Here is a 22,317-nt window from a genome sequence, read left to right on the forward strand (position 1 = left end):
TGGCAAGATAATAGGGATTTCCTCCCAGCGAAAGGGAACACCACCAAACAAGTTCTATTGAAAAGAGCTGGTAAAACAAAATTACAGTGAGCGGTGAAATTTTAACGCTGAAAAGACTAAATGCGAACAACAATTCTGCATAACCATAACCACATTTCATTTGAAAATGGAACTCTAAGCATACATACCATGGTCACTGCAGTATACAAAACGTATAGAGATCCTTTGTATAGGAGTCTTGCACATGCTACGTGGTGTACCGCTTTATACAGCAAAAGAACAATCTAATCCAAATTACAGTTTAAAATAAAACTCTAATGGTTTATACCATCTATAAAGCCATGTAAGGGGAAGTATTGTCTACTACCCAAAGGGTTTGTAACTTTTTTTGATTGTCACTCGCTGGAACTACTGAGTTATCTTCAAGCGTATTCTTCTAAGGAGAAATGGGGTTGGCAGATGGTAGCATCTACTATATAATTCATAAAGATAGATAGAGACAGACAACCAGGGTACTGGAAGTCCTAGTATTGGTCTGTCAGAGGAGACCACGATCATTGCATGGGATCAAGACTACAGGGAGGCTGATTAGAGAACAGTTCAGTGTTGCTTCCCAGACAGCAAATAGTGAAAATGTGGAAGCGCATTCCATGCCTTTGTAGTAAGTACTAAGAAGGCATATCCACTCAGGCTGGTATGTTGAATTCTACAGCGCATAAGAGGTCTGTTGCTAGAAGACCTCAAGGTGCGGCTTGAGTAAACACTCCAAATAAAGATGGGCCTGTGATTGTGAAAGTCCTTGTGAGGCAAAGGGCCATAAAGGTTGCCTGTTTAGTCACTGTCAACCAATGTAAAAAGCAAAAATGGCTATAGATGCTGGAGCATCTACTTGGCCAAACAGAACATGGGCTGCAAACTTTTGCTTCAATTGCAAATGCTGCAAGAGGTATGGGGAGTCCAACAAGTAGAGTTACAGTAGACTCATTTAGAGAGTATCGGAGATTGAATAACAGTCTCACTGAAATGCAGTTAGGAGCAGAGGCAGAACAATTTTGAGGAGATGGAAAATCCTGGCTGTGATGTGGGTGATACACTCATTAGGGAGAGTTTTGAGTCAAAGATCACTCCGCAATTGCTTGCCGATTTAAAGGGCACAGTAGGGAAACCAAGATCAGCATGCCCTACTAGGTGCGTGAGGAGCTGCCAAAGACGATTACTTCTGTTTTTCTAGAGTTAAGGCAAAAGGAACTAGTATCCATCCATCTAGCAGAAGCAGATAGATACTCGCTAAAGTTCTGTTGTTGCTATTGTACAATCAGCTGAACATCTTCGTAAACACAAAGTTTACACCAAAAGAGCGAATAGGTTTAGCAAGGCAGCCCACAAAGATATTGGATATGGTAAGGCTCAAAGTAAAACCATTACAACCAACACAAGTTAAATGTGTGGCATTAATCAGAGATATAACCTGAAAACGATTGGTCAGGAACTACCCAGTTCCATATCTGGTCTCTCAGCTCTCCCTGTAAGAGGGGTTCTAGAAGAAAGGCATGGGAACCAGTAGTGAAAGTCACGGAGAGATCTAAATGGACCACAGCAGCAGATCGTGTTTTGTCTAAAATCAGACAGCAGAGTCTTCTTTGTATAAAATCAGCCTGAGAGTATTAAGTGGCACTTAAACTACCTCCCTGCCATGGTGCCTGCGAAACCCTGACTGTGCATGGTCTAGAATGTGGAACAGAAGGTAGTGTGTTCACTACACGTTCAACAATGTTTTAGGGGAATGAGAGAAGTATGTGGTATCTGAGGTTAGCCAGCACAGCAGGATGTGCTCTGAACATCATTAATAGAAGAAAACCCTGGCCTCATTTCAGAAGCATGGAGCGTGACCTCCTGAACAGACAGATTACACAGTGTAATGAGGCAGGGTGCAATGGCATCGGTGAGTATCTTTAGTCACTGTCATGGGTCAAGGGCTATGAGGTAAGTTAGACTTAATGGCAAAAAGTTTAGACTTTATAACCACTTTAGGGACTGGCTGGAGGATGAAGAAAGTGCAATAATGAACCCAACCCAATATGGGACTGGTGAGAGGATCCAGTAAAAGTATGGAGAAAGTTAGCATGTTTGTTTCTGACACAGGCATAAAAAATCTAAACAAAACCCTAAAGAAGGTGAAATAATGTTCGTGTATGAACGAGGATTGAACAAACCTCTTAGGTTTGATTAGAAGCTTGAACAACAGTTCTGATAGCCTGCCAGACACCAAGTATATCTACTTAGCACTGTTCAATTAATAGTCTGTTTACTTTCCTCGCTACTTCTCCATGAAACATTTGATTACACACCATGGGGCCTCAATGGGAGGCCAATGACAAAGCAATTATTGACTCTAGCGAGATCTTTAACAACTCATTTACCCATCTACAATTCCTAATTGCTTAATAATGCATACTTCCATTGTGCATCTTCACCATCCAGATGCTGTATCACCACTAATGTATCTCTCTATACTGGTCAGTTCTGCATGGACACACATCTGGGCATCTCTATACCAACCCATGTATCCATTCAAAGAACAGCTCATTTACTGCATCAGTCTATGCTAGTCCATACAAATTTCCTAGTCAACCCTCGAGTCAATGGTCATCTTCAGGTCACCTTCACCCATTTTTATGTTAACTTTGGGGCGGTCTCGAACACCATTTATCATGTGTATTACATTCACATATTGACAATTTTCCTAGCTTTTTGGTCATGTACAAGAAAAAATCCTCCAAGTCATACATATGCTAACTTATCAATATAAAGTAATTTACTTACTAACTAGAGAAGTAATTTTATTACTAGACATCAATATTGTATTACACTTAGGATTTCCAATTTATGAATGGCAGATCAGGCAGAGCCATTCATAAAGAGGTTGGCTCCCCAGTTTTAAGTTAGCTCTGGTCTCTTAGATGATCACACTCTACACAGATGTGCATTTGAGTTCAACATAATTATTTCATGGCAATTATTTGCACATGTAAGTGGGTCTTACATTCTATTGGTCACTACAATGTTTGACAATTTAGGAGTGTAAATACTAAATGTTTGCGGTTGAAAGAAATTCAGCATAGAGTCACCAGGCTACCATAGTACAGAGCAGACACAGGCAAAGGGTTGATAACTTGTAAGTACCTGGATGCACAGCTTCGATGTACCACGTCAGCACGCCATAGACCACTGCGTCAATGATCAACATCATCATGGACAGCATCAGATTGAAGTCGTCGCCCTCCACTGGTGACTGGCTGAAGGTACGCCACTGTATTCCGACTCCAGCCACCTCATATAGCGCAAAGTACTTGGAGCCGAGTCCAAAAGCAGTTGTAGACATGAGGGACTGAGACAGACCAGCAAATGAGGAAACATGGGAGATCGAGAAGAGGTATAACATAGCACACTGTTAGAGAAATTTCTGAAGAGATAGAGAGGCACATAAGCTGCCATTAAAAAAAGTTAGGTTCCCCCTAAAATCAGGTCACCCCTGCAAAACCCATCAGCTTGTATTGCTCACTGTATAAGCCCATATTCACATTGTGACTGAGGGTGTTGGAATAACAAAATCACTGAACTTCAGTTCTAGTGAATTCCTCTTCAGTAAGGACCTAGACATCACAATCATCCTACGTAGGAGGTGGGGACATGGGCAGGGAGGAGTACAGAAGAGTGCCTTCCTACTCAGTAGTATCCGAACATACAAAGGAAGACAGATCCGAGATCTAGAAGGTTGGGAATAATATTATCCTAACCATCCTAGAAAACAATCCTGTGGTTAGTTTAAGCCCAGGATCACTGATTTATGGGAAGAAGCAGCACAAGTCTGTATTGTTCTATTCCCACTACTACACTCACCTTGCGGCGCAAACATTAAATACAACAAAATGTGCAGGGAACAAAATTAACTTGCGAAAACACATTAACAATGTAAATGACAAGTACTTACAGCAATACACTTTTCGAAGGCGGTGATTTTGTCATGAGCCACTTCCTCCCGGATGGCAACATACATGTAGGGAACGTAACTCAGAAAATAAATAATGCCCCCGCAGGCTGAAGCCAGCTTTGCTTTAGAGTAGACCACGGACACGAGGAAACTGCAGTTTGTAGGGAGAGATTTGAGGATAAAAAATGCAGAACAATGAGAAGAAAGAAGAGATACATGGACATAGGAGAATATAAGAAGGATGGTCTGTACAGAGTGATTGATCAAAAGAAGGTGTAAATGTTTTTGTTGATGTGTACATCGTACTTCACTGTTCCTCATCTACTTTTTGGGGCTCTCTCTATGTTGAAGTATTTATGATATATTTTTATATAGATTTGTGATATCCAAAAAGGAAGTTATGTATATTTTTCTGACAATACATTTTGATATAAAATTGGTCTGTGGGACTTGTATATTCCTGGATGTATTACCATGTTTAAAAAGTAATTATTAGGGAGAAGTATTTGTTGTTATTTTGTAGATATCCTCCCCATCCCCTCCAGTGGGCAATTATCTTCAGGGTAAATCAGGACATTATTTAAGGGAGAGCGCATGAAGCATGCTTGTGCCCTTCCAAAAACTGTTGACGGCTGAACTCTCAAACTTCTGCAAAAGTGGGGGTAGGCTTCATTGTATTAAAATATCTACATTAAAACAGCAATGTTAGAGTTTAGAAGCTTTTAATGGAAGTTCTAAAAGATTCCTCCTAGGATGTCCATTTTAGTGGATTAGGAAATGAAATAAGACATTATGAGTGGTAATGAGTACCCAAGTGTCGAAGGCGATATTTATCTCACCTGATAAAATCCAACACTGAAGAGTTTGGAATTTATCAGGTCTGTTATTGATATTTTTGCACAAAAATGGGGTGCAACCTGCAGATTCTGGTCCTTAAACACCAAAATCTGCAGGTTATAGTAATTGTCAGGCCTTTCTCTCTTGCTAAATTTAGACAGGCTTGACCAGCCGACTTTTATCTGATGTGCGCTCTGTATTATATTTATTAATAGCTGCTCCAAACTTCACACAGGGAATGTTAATTTCTGGGATACTTGCAATCGAGGCTTTGTTCAAAGCGAAGATGGTTTTCTTGGAAATCATGGCCATATACTCCACAACAAATGGACTGTGATCATGACATGGTCTAAATCACCATTTTTAGTCAACTTGTAATGTATGAGTCCACCTAAACTTTGACCTACTTTATAAACAAGATCGAGCTAATTTCATTAGCATTACAAGCCTGTGAGGATGCATTTATAACATTAGGACTCTTGTACAGAAAGGGGAGAAGCTTGTATGCAAGTGCCTCTGACTTGCTGATGCTAGAACTCACCAGAACATAATGGTGGCCACAGCATAAATAGACAAGAAGAGCCAGATGATGAAGACATCGCTGTGCACCAGGACTTTGCCGTATTTCAAGATGGCGGTCAGCGCCGTGACGGAAATGGAGAGCTGGACAAAGCCTGTGATGAACCAGGCCACCCAGTGCACCGCATTATTCAAGCCCATCATCTTCATAACCTGAGAACAAAGGAAGGTCCAAAGAGGTCACAATAGCACAAATATATTCCACTCCCACGCATGAGAAGAAAAAAGTTACGCCTTCCAACATAGAAAAGGCATAACTAAGGGAAATATTCAAACTGGTGGAGACTACGGGCCCGATTAGAGTTTGGCAGATAGGTTACTCTGTTACAAACGTGATGGATATCCGGTCTACTTTATTTCAAATGTAGTATATCCAATACACGCATAATAAGGAGGAAGGGATATGCGTCACCTTTATAACAGAGTACCTGCCTCCAAATTCTAAATCAGGCCCTATGCATGATTTCTCTAGATGTGCACAGCCATAACCAAAGCACAATTACATTTTTCTGAGTCACTTTCATGCTTGATTTGTTAAACATTGCACCTGGTTGAAAAAACATGACATGGTAGTATCTGGATCAACAAGAGGAGGGACAATAGGGCTTTTATTCTAGGTCCAGCATACGTGCCCAAGGCAAAGTACTAAAGAAGGGTATGCAGTTCCTATGGGCATTAAGATATACAAGGTCAGGGGTGTACTAGGTTCTATGTGCAGGATCGCGATGCATGTCCTGTATTTAAAGGCGAGAGGGGGAAGACCCTCTTCGGAACTAGAGCCCTCACACACCCAGCAAGCTAGGTGTCATGCTTCATCATATGGGCCTGCTCCTCGTCGGGCCGGAGCTGCAATGCCCGACGGGCACCCATAAATGGCGCTCTTTATCGGAGATCTTTTGTTCCTGTCGTTTGGTGCAGTGGGGGTGAGGGGCCTAGTAGTGTACTACTCTCACAAGGTCGACATGTTTCTTGCCTTTGTTGTCAGAGGGATCATTGGCAATTCTTCAGGACCAGAGTAAGGAATGCTATCTACACACAATGACAGTTGTCACGGAACCTAAGGGCCTAATTAGGTAAGCCTCATCAGTCTCCGGCATGATAAATGGACACCAACAGGTAGTGTCCAGCACTCCAATGAATTCGCGCAGGCTCACCTACCCTCGCCGCACAATTGTTTAACCTGATTTTCGATCCCGCTCCAACAGTTGCAGAAATAACGTCATCTCGAAGAGTGACAATTTAATTGCCGCTTTCCAAAACCCATGTCCCATAAGAAATTCTTGATGTGTCCTACTAGGGTCTCCCTCTTTCTTCTGACCTTCTTCTTAATCTCTCTGCCCCTCAGATAAACACTCTGCTTTTTACCTGAAATGCTTGGTTTGTGTCTCTTTGCTCTCTCGTTTTTGCCTCCTTTCTTCTTTGTCCCGCGCTCTGAGTTCTTTCATGCCATCAACTAACACACATTACTCTTTTCCAGTGGCCTCTACTTCTTACACCTGCTCTTTCCAACTCTTTCTGCCTCTTCATTTAGTCGTTCTCTTTTCCGCTCACTTCGCCTGAGAAAGTCTTGTCCCCCTATTTCATTTCTTAGTATATTTGAGACCTTAGCTGTGTGGGTTTTTTCACTGTCACCCTGATTTTTGTCTGTCTCTCTCACCACACCGCTTCCACTCTTTTTAAATTAATTTCACCCTCTCATCACTTTCCTTTCCCAGAGACGATTAAAACAGGCTGACTTCTCTTTGTGTTTTTATTCACTTATGACTGCATCTTTACAGCTGCCTTTAATGATACTTATGAACCAGGAGAGACAGTATATCACCGCTGCCTCGCTGGACCAGGGTCAAAACTGACTCGATAATTCTCGCCTCGGTACCTACTCTAACCAGGAACACACTCGGCAACTCTGGGCATTCAGCTTGCCTCATCTCTACAACGGCCCCCCACAGACGCCGGGGATGCCTGGTTTCACCTTGGAGATACCCAGAAAGGGACCATCTCACAGGGATAGCCAGGACGGGTTCCCCAGCGCCGGGACACCCCGTTGCTGGGGTAGCTGTGCGCTTTACAAGTCTACAACATTAACATTAACATTAAATCACAAATTGTCTCTGGGGCTTAGTTACCTTATCTGCCATAATTGGGGGCGCTTAGAAGAACAAGTTACTAACCTTTCTTAACGCACTTTCTGGTGGGTACTCTATCTAAATGCAGATTCCGCACCTTCAGCATATTCCCCAAGCACTAGACTGGAGTTAGAAACTTTGTATAAAGTGATCACGTGCGCTGCTATGACAACGATGTGAAACTCTGCATTGGCTTTTTCTGTCCCAGAAGAGACAGCGCAGAGCCACATATAAGCGCCATCCCTACAAGGCGTCAGTTTCTTGCCTGATTTTCTCCACGCCCTAAGAGGGAAAGCACAACACAATAGCCAGTACCACTGCGCAGATCTCAAATTTAGGACCTTTTTAGATGGTAAAAAAAAAAAAAACACTCCACAGAACAGGTATGTGGGAAGGCAGTGAGGCATCTGCAGTTAGAAAGACTATCCACCAGAAAGACTGTTACCAAAAGTAAGTAACTTTTTCTTCTAATGGATACTTGTGACCACAGATTCCACACCTTTAGACTACATAGCAAAGCAGTGCCTCCCGATGGTGGAGGGTCTGTAGAGTGGTCAGAGCAGGAAATCTTGCAGGGCCAAATGGGCAAAACACCCCTGCAGTCAGACCTGGCTGTCAAGGCAGTAGTTCTTCTTGAATGTATGCAGCAACACCCACGCTGCAGCCTGACAGACTTCAAGAGCAGGCATACTGCATGCTCCTGCAGTGGTGGCAGCCTTAGCCCAGGTGGAATTGGCTCTCAGACTTTACAGATGCTTTCTTTTGGTCAGTCTGTAGCACATCTTAATGCAGAGAACTATTCACCTCGGCAGAGTCCTATTCTGGACAGCCTTTCCTTTCTTAGCCCTAGAGAACCCCAAAACAGCTGATCATCCGCCCAATGGTTCTTGGTACATAGGATGCAAAAGCTTGAAGCTTTTTTGGGCTCAAACCAGAGGAGTTGTTCCTCTTCTTTGAGGGCTGAGGCAGGGCAAAGAATGCTGGGAGAAAGATGGATTGCCAAACATGGAAAGGAGTCACGACTTTTGGCAGGAAGGCCGTCCGAGTCCTCAGCACCAGGTTGTCAGAGAAAAAAGGTGTTGTAAAGCAGCTGCGCCAAGAGCCTAGAATCACTCGCACATAAAGCCGACGTTAGCTCTATGAGGAAGACAGTGTTTATGGCCAGTAAGCACAATGAGCCTGTGCATTGGCTTGAAAGGAGTGCTCGACGAACGTCAAGACCAAGTTATGGTCACACTGTGGCATCATAAATGGTTTGGGAGGAAGCATGTGTCAAATTTTTAATAAAATGCATCTCAACAGGTGATTCAAAGGCAAAAAGGTGCTCACTGATAGGGCTTGCTGGGCCAAAGACAAAAAACAACAATAAAACATCTGAGAGCTTAGCTTGTAAAAGGTCGTCTTGCGGACTCCACATCAGGCCACAAATTTGTCTTAATGCCCGGTGTAAATAGATTTCATAGATGGACGCCTGGCAGCAAGGATGAAGTCCAAAACTTCAGGTGGTACACTGAATGCAGTCCACTTGCACCACTCAATCTCCATGCATGGAGGTGTAGAATGTGCTGGTTTGGGTATAGAATCCTGCCCTGCTGCTGCAACAGAAAATCCTACTGAAGTGTGAGCCTGATCGAGGAACATCCAAAGATGGATGGTGACTACCGTCATCACTTTCGTGAGCAACTGAGGGGCTCTGGTGAGGCCAAAGGAGAACACAGCAAACTGAAAATGCTCTTGGCCTACCTTGAACAGCTGGTAACATCTGTGGGACCGCAGGAAGAGAATTTAAAATACTCGTCCTACAGGTTCAAGGCCATTATCCACTCGCACAGATGTCAGACAGACTGACCCTATACCAGCGTGAGTAGTGTGGCAAGTGCATTGTAGCACATTAGGAGCACAACCTCCGTTGGGGTGAAACCAACGCCAGTCTGGGGTCGGGCTTTGGCATCGGTATCGGATTCACTCCATTTTCAGTGGTATCAGCACCGGTGACTATGACGGAAGGACTGATGTGTGTCTTGGAGCCACTGTAGAAGCCTGCACAAGAGTCAATGATGAACCTGAGACCGGTCCAAAGGACTGATACAGTGCAGAGGATGGATCCGCTGGTAGTAATCCAAGTGAGGGCCCAGGCCAATCCTTGGGGTACGAAGGAGTGCCAGAGAGAGCTCAAAGAGTGCCAAGATACACAGCGTGGCCTCCTTAAAGACCTCAACCTGCTGTGGCATCACCGATGGCCTGAGAAACTCTGGGCACATTGGGACCAACTGCAGAATCAGATCCTCAATCAGAGACTGGGAGTGAAATAGATTGGCACCCTTACACCTTCGCAACTTCCCTTTGATAGAGAGTGGTGGAATGGGAGTCGAGTGCACTTCACCTTCTTATGTTTCCACTTGGACTTTGACTTACCTAGGGAATCCGACTGCAAAGAAGACTTTGCGCAGGGGGAGACAGGGAGCAGGTCCTTCTTTCGGTTCACAGTCACAGATCACTTTAAGGAGCATGAGGGCGCAAGTCAGGGCCTGATTTGGTGTCATGCCCCAGGCCGGACCAGATAATCATCTTGAATGGGTCTGTGACTGACATCTGTTTCCTGCAGTCATGACATAGTTTGAATCCTGTAGTTTTAGGAGGGGACATTGTTCCCTTGCACACTGCATTTCATTTTAGAAGTCATAGAAAGATCGATGAAAGTAGCAGTGGAGCTTTGGATCCACGATTAAAGGTGCAGAAAAAAAGGAACTGACCTCAGCATGCAGGGATGGCCCTTATATGTGGCTCTGCTCCATAACTCCTGGAGTGGAACAAATCGAATATGGAGCAGCACGGTGCCACCCAGAGGCAAGTAGGAGCACTGTTATGAAAAGTGTCATGACCCAGTCTAGCGCGTGGGGATTATTTTAAGGGTTACGAATCTACTGTTCGTAGTATCCATCAAAAATAGAGTTACCACCAATATCGTGCATTGTAAAAAACAAACTGCACCAGGCTGGTCCGCAAGGAAGTGCCTAGACTTGAGGCACTTTAAAATGAGGCACAGCAAATCCTCAATTGGTTTTTCTCATCAGCACAGGTTTATTTTCAGTTCTTAAGGGTTAATAAAACGCTCTCCTTGCGTGCCTTCTTGCTTTCTCATACCTCAGAGGGAGAAAACTGAGCACCTTACTTCCCAGTTGTAGCTTTCTTATGTCAACTCTGACCGTGGTCTGGGAGAGGCAGAAGGAGCTACCAGTCTTTGAGCCAGTGTCCTGATTGTGCCCATAGCCCCCGTTAATCATAAATATTCACAAAACCTGGGTGCTCTGCAAAGGTAAGCAACCTTTGTTCCCTGCATCCAAAAGCAGAACAGGAAAAAGTAAAAACAACCAAGGTCCAGTATCCCTGCTTCCAAAAAATAAGTAATGCAACACCAAACGTTCAATGCAATAGAATTCGATATTTTTACATCACTTGTTTTTTCTATATCTTCTTGTAGCTCATTCTGTTTGGAAAAGGAGAATAACAGACAATAGAAGTGTGCCTGCGACGGCACCAAGTAGGATCTACTGACCCCAGGAAATTGAGCTCTGAACAAAAAGGGTAGAAAGTGGGTCTACCTTTCTAACACCTTCCTCCCGCCCCCATGATTGTTACTTTACTGAAGCATTCAGACCAAAGGAGCTGGATCAATAATAGTGATGTTTGATCAATGAACTGCATAATTGCGAAGACCAATCAGCATAACCCATGGGGTCCTCCTTGAAAGATGGTGGATGAGGAGAGAGGGTGAACTGTGCACAGTGACACAACCAGCACTTTCTGCCCTTATGCGGTTGACTAAGCTTGTAAGGATAGTAGTCTTCCCAGAAGGCAGAGTTGTTGTCTCCTGCCAGGGACCTTGGACTCTTTTTTTAGGTCTCGACTACAAATGTTTAGCTCTCTGTTGACCAGACCCGTTGTTTCCAATATCCAAAGTTTGAGCTTTTGTTTAGTCCCTTGGTCTTTGTGATTGGATGGCTTGTTCTCTGTTTCGGCTGTCTCCTCCTGATTCTATGGCGTTCCTCCATGTTATTGTGTTTGTCCCACCTACAAGCATTTTGGTTTCACAGTGTTCTGTTTGCCTTGTATCCTTCCACTGATGACATGGTTTACATTCAAGGAACTACTTTTTATTTACTTTCCTCTCTTGATGGGAGTGCATGTGTTTCCTTGCTCTCTCCTCAGCGTGCTGCCTCTCGTTTCACTTCCCCTTGCCCTCAGTGTAGCTTTCCCTGTCCCCCAACATGCCCATCTGTTGCTTCCTACAAACTTCCCAGGTCGTCTTTTATAATTGTAATATCTTTATTTAGGTTAGACTCCCCACAACTCCTCTGTTGTACCCCCTTTCTACTCTTGCTGAGCAATGACTCCACCTAATCTGATCTATTGTTGCCCAAACTACTGCTTCAATTTTCAGCCAGGCATTTCTTAAAATGCGCTTTCATGCACATTTAATTATTTTTTATTTTTTATTTACCACTCTAAGATTGGTGCCCAGAATCTTGGAATGGTAGATTTATAAAAAAAAAAAAATGGCGACCATATCAAGACGCACACTTCATCATACAAGGAACACTGAAAGGCTGCCGGGCGGTATTCAACTGCTAGCAGCAATTCTCTTTTAACCTTTCTTTTAATTGTGTATTTCACTCGTTTTAACCCGTGAGTACTTATTGCTTAAATCGCATCGTTTAAAAAAAAAAAAAAAAAAAAAAAAATTCAAGACCACTCCAAGTAGTTAATTGTATTTACCTTGTACTCAGAGGCTGCACTTGGTTCCCCCGCCCCGGTCCATCACGGCTGTGTGCCGATTGTGTGGAGGACGGGGCAGGCAGCACCAGCGATTGGAAGAAGACACTTTCGGTCCGGAGGGGGTGAGGCAAGCTCTCGCGCCTACGCCTACTTAGGGCCGATGTGTCAGCGGTCGCGCAGCGGACGCGCCTAAGGCAAGCCAGTCTGTGCCCGACCGGGACCAGGGGCCACGACCCCTACCCCCATGACCACAACAACCACTAGACCAAAAATCCAGTACTTAAGGGAATCCCTGATAGCACTATCACCCACTCAGACAAATGAGAATAAACCACCATGTAGGAGGGCCTGTCCAGGAAACACCGAAGGACCGTTTTCCTGCCATGGTTGCAAGTGGCAGATGACCGGCATACTATAAGATGCCTATATTTTAATGACAGGTCAATACCCAAACATACCATCGACATCTGGGATACCCTAAACGAGAAAAATCCCGATCTGGTATTTGTAACTGAGACATGGCTGGGGGATAACAATCTCCCCGATATTGCTAACGCTCTGCCCCCTAAATACAAAATCCTTAAACATGATAGGCAGGGACGGAAGGGAGGTGGGGTGGCAATTATATTCAAGGACTACCTCACATGTCTCCAGCTTGAAGTGGCGCTTACAGGAGAGCATGAAATACTACCATTACAGATATCTAGAAACAACCACATTCTGCTTGGGGGAGCAGTAATTTATAACCCTCCAGGCCATCAAACTGATCGGAGTGCCAAACATTTTACTCAACTTTTTCCATTATGCCTGAAATACAACCACTACCTAGTCATAGGAGATTTTAATATACACTTTGAGGAAGTGCATAGCATCACTGCTAGACAGTTGGAAAGAGATATGCAGATCCTCAAGCTCAAGCAATGGGTTGTAGGCCCTACACACAATGCTGGGCATACTTTAGATCTGCTCTTCTCAAATATAGAGTCAATAAGGATCCAAGAGACTACCCCTGTACTTTGGACAGATCACTCGCTTGTATCCTTCACTTTTAATATGCCGATAAATGCCATCAAACCTATTAAAACTGCCCGAGTGGCAAACAGAGTCTGGAGGCTAGTTACCCAGGACCGGTTCCAAGTCCACTTCTCTCCAGACAATCTAGCTATCCTGGAAGACCTTTCAGTAAACACAGAAGCTATGCAACTTGAAAATGAAATTTCCAAGACTCTAGATACTTTGGCACCCAAACTCACATTCCAGGCCAGAAACAAGCCTCTTTCTGAAAAGTGGTACTCACAGGATCTAAAGACTATGAAAGGGAAGTGTAAATCCTTAGAACATTCCTGGAGAATGTCAAAACTAGAATCAGACAGAATAAATTACAGGACTGAATTAAGGATATATAACACCATTAAAACAGCAAAGAAGACCTATTTTTCCACCCGGATAAAAGAAAACCGTAATTCGTCCAAGGAACTTTTTAGAATTGCGAAGGAGCTTTGCAAACCAGCTAGTCTGTCTCAAACCCTACCTCCTTCTGTGGAAAACTGAAATGATCAGCGATTTCTTCTCTAATAAGATCAGTACAATCTACTCATCATTTACCAACGATCTCTCTCTACCCCATCCCAACTGGGAACATCCACCTTCACATTCAGTCAGTGTGACACACATGGGCAATTTCGCCCCCCTCACAGAACTAGAGGTCGGAAAAGTTATGATGGAAGTAAAATCAGGATCCCCTTTAGATCCATGCCCCCACTATATATTCTCTCAGATCACCCCAACAATATGCCCTTATGTTACTCATCTCCTTAACAGATCTTTGGACACTACAGTATTCCCAGAAACATGGAAACAGGCGGTAGTGACCCCTCTGTTGAAGAAAGCCGGAACAAACGTTCACAATCCGGAAAATTATCGACCCATCTCCCATACCTCTCTAAAGTTCTGGAGAAATTAGTAAATAGACAACTGATCAACTACCTTGAGACTAACGAACTCCTAGACCGCTCTCAAACCGGCTTTAGAGCCAACAACAGTACAGAGACCACCCTTTTAGCGGCCCTCGACGACATAAGAGAATCAACGGATCAGGGTAAAGCTGTTGCCCTGATCCTACTGGACCTGTCGGCAGCGTTTGACACGGTATCTCACGACCTTCTGTTAAAAATCCTTTATGAAAAGGGTATTCATGCTAAAGCCCTCCAATGGCTCAACTCCTTTCTCAAAAACAGAACCCAGATGGTACAAATGGGTCAGTTTTTCTCGGAAAAAAAAGACTTCAGCTGTGGTGTCCCCCAGGGAGCTTCCTTAAGCCCGACACTCTTCAATGCCTATGTTTCATCCCTGGCACTGATCAGTAGGAAATGGGGACTCAATATCTGCTCTTATGCAGATGATACACAGCTGATGATTACTATAGATGACAAACATGAAGATGCCAAGGTCAAGCTAAACAACTGCCTCTGAGAGATGGCAAATTGGATGACCAAGCACGGTCTCAAATTAAATGCAGGGAAATCAGAGATATTACTCTTTGGTGGAGCACATCTAATTTGGGACCCAACCTGGTGGCCACAATCCCTTGGAGCGGCCCCAGCACCCAAACAGTGCGCTAAAAACTTAGGCATAACCATTGACAACACTGTCCATGCAGGACCATGTGCGGGCCCTGTGCGGAAGAGGTTTTGCTATCCTAAAACTTCTAAGAAGGCTGTTTCCTTGGATCCCGCTAGAATGCAGAAGGACGGTCACACAGGCATTGCTTACCAGCAGATTGGACTATGGCAATGCCCTTTATGTGGGCATGGCAGACTACCTCTTCTCACGCCTACAGGTGCTGCAAAATGCGGCTGCAAGGCTTGTTTGTAATAAAGGTAAACTCAGCTCTGCGTCCGCATGCATGAAAGAACTTCACTGGCTACCCATGCGCCAAAGAGCACGGTTCAAACTGTTGAGTCATGCACACAGGGCACTGCACAACGTCGGACCCAAAATCCTTCAGACCAAAATCGAATTTTATGTCCCCACTAGATGCCTTGGATCAAGACACCAAGCATTAGCCAGACCCAAGTGTATAAAAAGAGTCAGAGCCGGTGGTCGGTCTTTCTCGTACCTGGCAGCCAAACATTGGAATGAACTTCCTCTGTATTTACGCCTCTCCGAAAATTATGTATCGTTCAGGAAGCAGTTAAAATCACACCTTTTTCCAAAACCATAAAGACAAGTAGCTGAAGTCCCCCATCATAACCTACCTTTGTTCCTCTAAACAGCGCCATGATATCCGTCAGGATGAATGTCGCGCTTTACAAATACAAAATACAAAAATACAAAACACAAGCATCAAAATGCAACCTCACACACAGGTCATTTTGTGTCATGAGCAGTACATTTCGTGACGAGCAGCTTTGCATGGAGGTCACCTTCAAATGGGCTTCCGCGGATGGATTCCAAGCCCAAGATAAGTCAATAGTTCGATTATTTTAAGCAGAAGAAAACAGGCTTTGTCAATGCTTGAATTACAAGGTTCAAACCGGTCGAAGGAGTGAGTTTTAGGAATGAAGAAAAAAATACAGGCAACCAACCAAACATTGATGATCAGGTTGCAAGGGTCCTGGGTACCCTGCTGCCCAGAGGCCGCTCCTCCTACATGGCATCGCAGCGTTGCTGCACCTGCTGTGAGCGCAGCAGGCTAACACTAATAAATAAAAATGCCATAATAATTAGGGTGACCAGATCTTGAGAACCAAAAACCGAGACATTTGGGAAAAATAGAAGGACTACACATTTTCAGCCACAAAATGGCGCATAAAATGACAGCTGTCATCAACATAGGTTCACAGAAGATGCATTAAGAAAGTAAATAAAATGTAATTTCTACAACCAACATCATAACTATTAATTAAATTGCTTACTTACAACAGCTGCTAACTAGCACAGCTTTAGAACACCTCAAAAAGTGCCTCTCACGGTTTTCAATTGACCCGCTCTAAAAACCGGGACATAAGCCAAAATTGCCGGGACCGCTGGTGAAAAACCGGGACTTTCCGGGCAAATCCAGGACGTCTGGTCACCCTAATAATTATACCATTTTATGTTGCCACCAGCTCACTCTGTGTACAGCGCGAGCGTGAAGCAGGGGGCGGGGCTGAATACTGCTATTGCAGGATTACTTCTGCCTCCCCTTTCAGCACATCGGGTTGGCCGGCTGGCTACCTACGGCCAGCCCGACATGAGCACTGTACACCCAGCAATCGCCGGGCAGTGAAACAGCTGGGGGATGCTGGCACAGGCCCCAGCCTCAAAATGAGCGCTGGGTTAGCCTGCTCCCGCCAATCCTGGAGCTGCTCTCATAGGGAGAGCAGCTCCAAGATTGGTCAGGAGTCACGTTCCACTGGGCAGGATGTCACCTCACACCACACCACCATTGGCAGGAGCGCTGCACTGGGCAGGTGAGTTGGGAGCATTGGCGCGCACACCCCCCCCCCCCCCCCATTTTTATATTGCCAGCCGCCGCTTCTACTGCCAAGAAGGAAATTGCTTCCTCCTTGACCCCAGATTCAATATTAGCTGGGGTGCACTGGACCCCACACACCACGGTGCACCTACTGCAGTTCATGAAAGGGGCGGGCCTGTCCAGTACGAGCCAGACTTTAATACAGAAACAGATCACAGCAGCAGAGGTCTCAAGAGCTCCATTGGCTGCACACTGATCGGATACAAAAGGCTGGAGTCGGTGATATTAATTTGGCATAGATCTTTGCAGACAGCTGCCCCCCCCACCCCCTCCACTTGCATATTTGCTCCACATGAGCATCCCTGGCACCCAGTAGAAAGGAACCAGCTGGCAACTCCTTGCCACTGCACACAGATGGCCAACCCGAATCAAGTGCTCCAGAAAATCACAAACAAAAGACAAAAAAGCTGAACTAAAGCAGCTTCATTCCGTTCCACCTGAAACCCTTGCCCGTTCCATTGCCTCATGGGCAGTTAGCAGATGGCAGCATCCCACTCCGCCTCAGATGACCCCCTGTGCCTGCTTTGCCACCGTAGGTGATTCCCGTGTTCCGCCAGAGGCTCGAGACCAGTCAGATGAATGGCTTCTCAGCCTGGCATGGCGCCCGCAGCCATTCATCACCATCTGGTTAGCAGTCCGAGCTTGGCTGCCTCCCTGCACGCCACCGTAGACAGCACACACTGCGGACGATGCTGGCAGGATATGCAGGTGTGGCAGGGTGCCAGGAGAAAAAGGCTGTGTTCACTACACAGATGCTGGCATCGTTTTCCTCGCAGCTTTGGTACCTGAGGGAAGAGTCCGGCAGCACCAGCAAATACTTAAGCAAGAGCAGGTGTTATTTAATGCTTGACTGACAATCCCCGCCAATTCGCCAACAAGCACATTTATTTATGCTAACTGGAAAAGTAGAATTTAACGCCTTGTACAAGTGCCAGCCCTGGAGTTGATTGAGCCGACTCGCTGAAAGAGAATCGCAGTCCTATGTCCAATGCAGAAGGAATGTTGTGAAGGTTTGCGCGTTCCAGTTTTAACAGTTTTATAACGAGCTCCTGCGAGACAGTGAGCTTCAAGGCACTTCACATAAAATCCATTTGGGTTATATGACAATAAAAGGGCCTTGTAGGACAGTGACTTGTTAGCTGTGAAGGACAGGGTCCTTCACAAATATTTAGGGCCCGATTTATATGTTGGTGGGAAGAGAACTCAGTCGCCGTCACGTTGGACTTCACTCCCCGCCAAGATAGTGATCGGCCCGCCAGATTTATGTGCGGGTGGACCTTAAGTTTGGCCACGGTGGAGACTACTCCATCTCTGCTGTGGCCAAAGTTCCCCGATGGCCTTGCGGAGTAATGGCCATCAGAGGCTGACCGGTTATTCGCCCGCCTTATTTCGATGGCCAGAATGACAGGTCAGTTTTCACTGCCAGTCACCGCCAGGAAAACCCGGACGGTAAGGGGCAGAAAAAAATGCTAAACGCTCCCCTAGCCCTGGGAGAGGACTCCCATGGGGAGTAGAGCAATGCATTTTCACCTTTCGGGATTCTCTTTTAAAAAATATAAACAGAGAACTGTTTGATATAGGGCTCCGTCCGACGGAGTCAATTCCTGGGTGACCTTGGGAGCTTGCTTTTTCTGTTCTCCCGCCCGCTAGCGACCAGCGCGGGCAGAAGCACGCGGAGACTTCATCGGGGGCTTTCGCCTCCCCTCTCCACTGGACACGGGCATAGGTGGAAGAGGGAATTATCCACATGGTCTTTGATCCCTGGATACTGGGGGCTCAAAGAAACCCGCTCTACCTGGGAGCATGGCAGTGCACATGTTTTGCCCAGTAAAGGGTTTTTGTTGACTCTTGCACCAGCCCGGGGACATGACAAAGAATTAAGTAAGGGGAATGCACATTCCCACTCTGGGAAATGGTTTCTCTTCTGCAATTCACTTTGGCCCACCCCCCCCACCCCCCCCCCCGGGAACTTTTGGGTGCTTTTAGTATCCTTTTGCTCCTGGTGGCCAGTTCAAGCAAACAGGACTGTTGATTTTCAGCCTCTTGGTCTCTAAAATGTGTTCTGCTTCTAAGTGCTAGATTTTTACTGCACTCCCTCCTTGTGCATGACTGGTCCCTTCTCTGGGGGCCGGGCACCTATTTCTGGGCCCAGGGTTCTCCTCAGCAGCACCCTCCCTGACTGCACTCTTTATGCCCCACAGCATTTTGGTTGGCCACGCTTGCAGAGCACCTGGGGCTGCAGAAGTCAGGGTCCCCTTCCCGGCAGGTCCATCCCTCTACTATCCTTCAGATTTATGAGAGACCAGTGTCCCTGGCCCCAAAGAAACAAATCCTAGCCAATGGGTACCAACTGAAGACAGAAGTCCTTGAATCCATCCCTACAGTAGGGGCGGATGTTTTCCTGCTTACAGCTGGGCATTCCACGGGCGTCGCTTCCACAAGGTCTAGACTGTGCTCAAAACTCTTTCCATTGTGCAGGGTTTTTAAAGCGGTGATGGGAAGTTCTAGAAGGCAGGCACCTCTGTTCATTTCTAGAGTGATACATTGTCACTCCACCCGTGTCCCAACCCTCTTGTACAACATTTGGGGGCATTGCAACATGGCAACTAGAAAAGGTCTGTTGAAATAACTGATTGAGAGCCTGAAACCACGCCTCTAACTGCTATGGCTGCCTGGCCTCTTTCCTGCCAGACTTCAAAGGGAAGCCCCTCAAGTGTTTGGCTGCAGAGGCCTGGCAGTCCTTCTTTAAATTCGGACGCTCAAAGTCAAACGTGTCTGCAGAGCAAGACACTAATGTTGATCTTGTGTCCCCAGTGTATAAAGCACAGTATATGTTTGCACTGGAGATGGCTTTCTGCTCTGCAACCAGCTCCTCGCGCCTCTTTCTATAGGCATAAGGGTGGTCCTGCATGAGCATCTCCATCTCCTCCTTTTGAAACCGGTCATATGACAGCAGGACAACAAAGTTTTCAATGCACCTCCTGCTATCAGCCTTCCTGCAGTATTGATGCACTTACTTTTCTTAACTGGGCAGGGAGCGTCGCCTGGGCTGATGCAATCTTTGTGGCAGCCAACAGAGTATGGGGGGGGGGGCAAAGATGGTCCTCAGAACCTTTATACTTCTTTATGCAGGGAACAACCACCTTTGACACTGACTAGGTCATTGCATTTGTCAGGAGCACATTTTAGAAGACCTGGCTTGGTAGTTTGGGATGGACTCTTCCTATAAGGAACAGGGTCAAGACTGATATGCATATGGCTGGGTCTGAACTGGGGTGGCGAAGTGAGCTAAAGAACGATGATGGATTCAACCCAGATCTGTGACTGGGGGCGAGTTTTTGAAAAGTCAGTGCTCCGTCCATCATCTCCTTGTGTTTGCTTTGTTTGCCCAAAGTTGGCAGGGTATGCCTAGACGTGGGTCCCTTGCTCACTTTGCCACTGGATTCAAGCTAGCCTGGCTGATGAAGGGTGTTACCCCGAAACCGGTCCCAGGATGCTGGTTTACGGTCCAGGGAAGACCTGGCTTGGCAGTTGGGCAGGACTGTTCCCATAAGGATCAGTGTCAAGACTGATTTTGCATATGGCTTGGCCTGAACTGGGGGAGGGGGGCAAAGTCAGCTAAAGAACAATGATGGATTCAACCCAGATCTGTGACTGGGGGCGAGTGTTGAAAAAGTTTCAGCGCTCCGTCCATCATCTCCTTGTGTTTGCTTTGTTCACACATTAGCATTCCTATAAGCATAGATAGTAACTGAACACTACCTTTAGTCTTAGAGCAAGGATTTACTCCAAAAAGTCATCCTGTCTTCTACTACATGAATGGAAATCTTATGGTGTTGAGCCCTATCTGTATAATAGCATAGTATACTGTATTGTCAGATTGTTTCACTGGGTTTGGTTCTAGGTTGTGATCCTCCTGGGGAGGAGGGGATGGTCAATATTGTAATCTTTGCATGGGTCATCACCATCCTCTGCACCTGTCGATCACATGAGTCCCCTTCCCCTTACGGGCTGTATGCATCTGAGAAGGAGAAGACTGGCTTTTTTGGGACTCTGGCAGAGGTGGGGGTAGTGGCAGTGGTGAGACTGCCACTTGGTGGTGGAGGAGGTGGCTGGGTGATTGGCAGTGATGGTGGTGGTAAAAGTGAGCCAGGCAGTGCCTGCTTAGATGTAGCAGGTGAAGGGGAAGTTGGAGGTGCGGTTACTTGATCCTTTCGGTTTTCAGGAACTGGCTGACGAGGTGCTTCATGCTCAAGCTCCTCCTCGCAAGTCAGACTCCTTTTGTTTGCAACACGAGACAGCATGGAAACCAGTCTTGGCTGATGAGGCTTCTCCGAAAACTGTGCCTGTCTCAGGTTGAATAAAGAGATGCTTCTGTCTGGAATGATCTCCTATGCCAATCTCTCGAGGATGCAAGGGTCAGAGGTTTCAGAGGTCGGTGCCAAGAGGGGTTTCTGCTTCAATATTCGCTCTGGACTTGGATGAATTATTTTCAGCTTACCAGTCAAATACTCTGGGCCCTCTGGCTGAGAAGGCCTCAAGATTGGGCACAGATGGGGTCTCGGCTCTGAAGCTTTATCTCTGCCCTGTCAGGAGCTCAGGGATGGCATGGGGCTGGAAGCCTGTTCAGCCGGTTCAGAGCTTAATGTCCGACTCCTTCAGGAGTGGTGGTCTGCCTCAGTATTGGGCTATTTCTGAGATTGTGTCTTTACCCAATAGCTGGGGTTGGTACTCCAAGATCTTGGGGTTTTCTTTGTTCTTGGTCCCACTGGCATCAACTCCAAAGGGTGTACCCCATCTTTTTCAGAGTCTTCCAAAGACTTGGGACTGGGCATGTGTTGGGTTAGTGGTGCGCCGGAGGAGCCATCTGCTCTTCCTCAACATTAAGTTGAATATATCTGGAGTTTCAGATAGTAACCGACGCCTACATCTTCAAGTTTCCCCCTGGTACCACAGTGTCTTCTTGCACTGGAAGACGAGACAGATATTACAAGTGAGCCCGTCGTTCTAAGGAGAGAGACAGAGGTTACAGACCAAGTGGTGATAGGCGCAAGTGTATTTTGTGATTCCATGCGGACAGAATCTAAAGGGAACCGACCATGTCTGCCGACATCCACCAAGGGCAAATCCTCAGTAACTGAAAGGAGCTGGGACCAGGTACCATTTTAGTCCATCATTGAGCCAACCATGTCAATTTCAGGTGTAGATAGCAAACTGACAAAATGAAGCAGGGCCAGAAGTTTCTGCGGGAAACTGAGTCACAGCTGTAGCTTATCACGTCTAAACCAGATGGCAGAAAAAAAGCAATCTAAGGGGGTTAGTCTGTGCTCATGAGATTTGTGGATTACGGAAAGACACTCCACATCCATATTTCTTCAAAGAGAAACGACTTGTAATGTCTGAGCCCAAATCTACATGGTAGGAGTATGCAAAGCATGCATTATCTACAGCCACAAAAGCATAGTTCACAGTATTTTTGTAGTATTATG

At 45.8% G+C, this 22,317-nt stretch overlaps 1 protein-coding gene across 1 annotated transcript in view; it reads right to left on the bottom strand.

Annotated features, from left to right (window-relative positions):
* Nucleotides 1-22,317, bottom strand: part of ABCA2 (ATP binding cassette subfamily A member 2) — a 569,797-nt gene that overhangs the window by 184,278 nt on the left and 363,202 nt on the right. Inside the window, exons 17-19 of the mRNA XM_085611149.1 lie at nt 5,370-5,560; nt 3,992-4,142; nt 3,184-3,388 (exon numbers count right to left, since the gene is read on the bottom strand). Of these exons, the coding sequence (XP_085467275.1) occupies nt 3,184-3,388; nt 3,992-4,142; nt 5,370-5,560 (547 nt within the window). The remainder of the gene's footprint in view (nt 1-3,183; nt 3,389-3,991; nt 4,143-5,369; nt 5,561-22,317) is intronic.

Source organism: Triturus cristatus, chromosome 1_2, assembly GCF_964204655.1.
Source record: "Triturus cristatus chromosome 1_2, aTriCri1.1, whole genome shotgun sequence".
Lineage (NCBI taxonomy): Eukaryota > Metazoa > Chordata > Amphibia > Caudata > Salamandridae > Triturus > Triturus cristatus.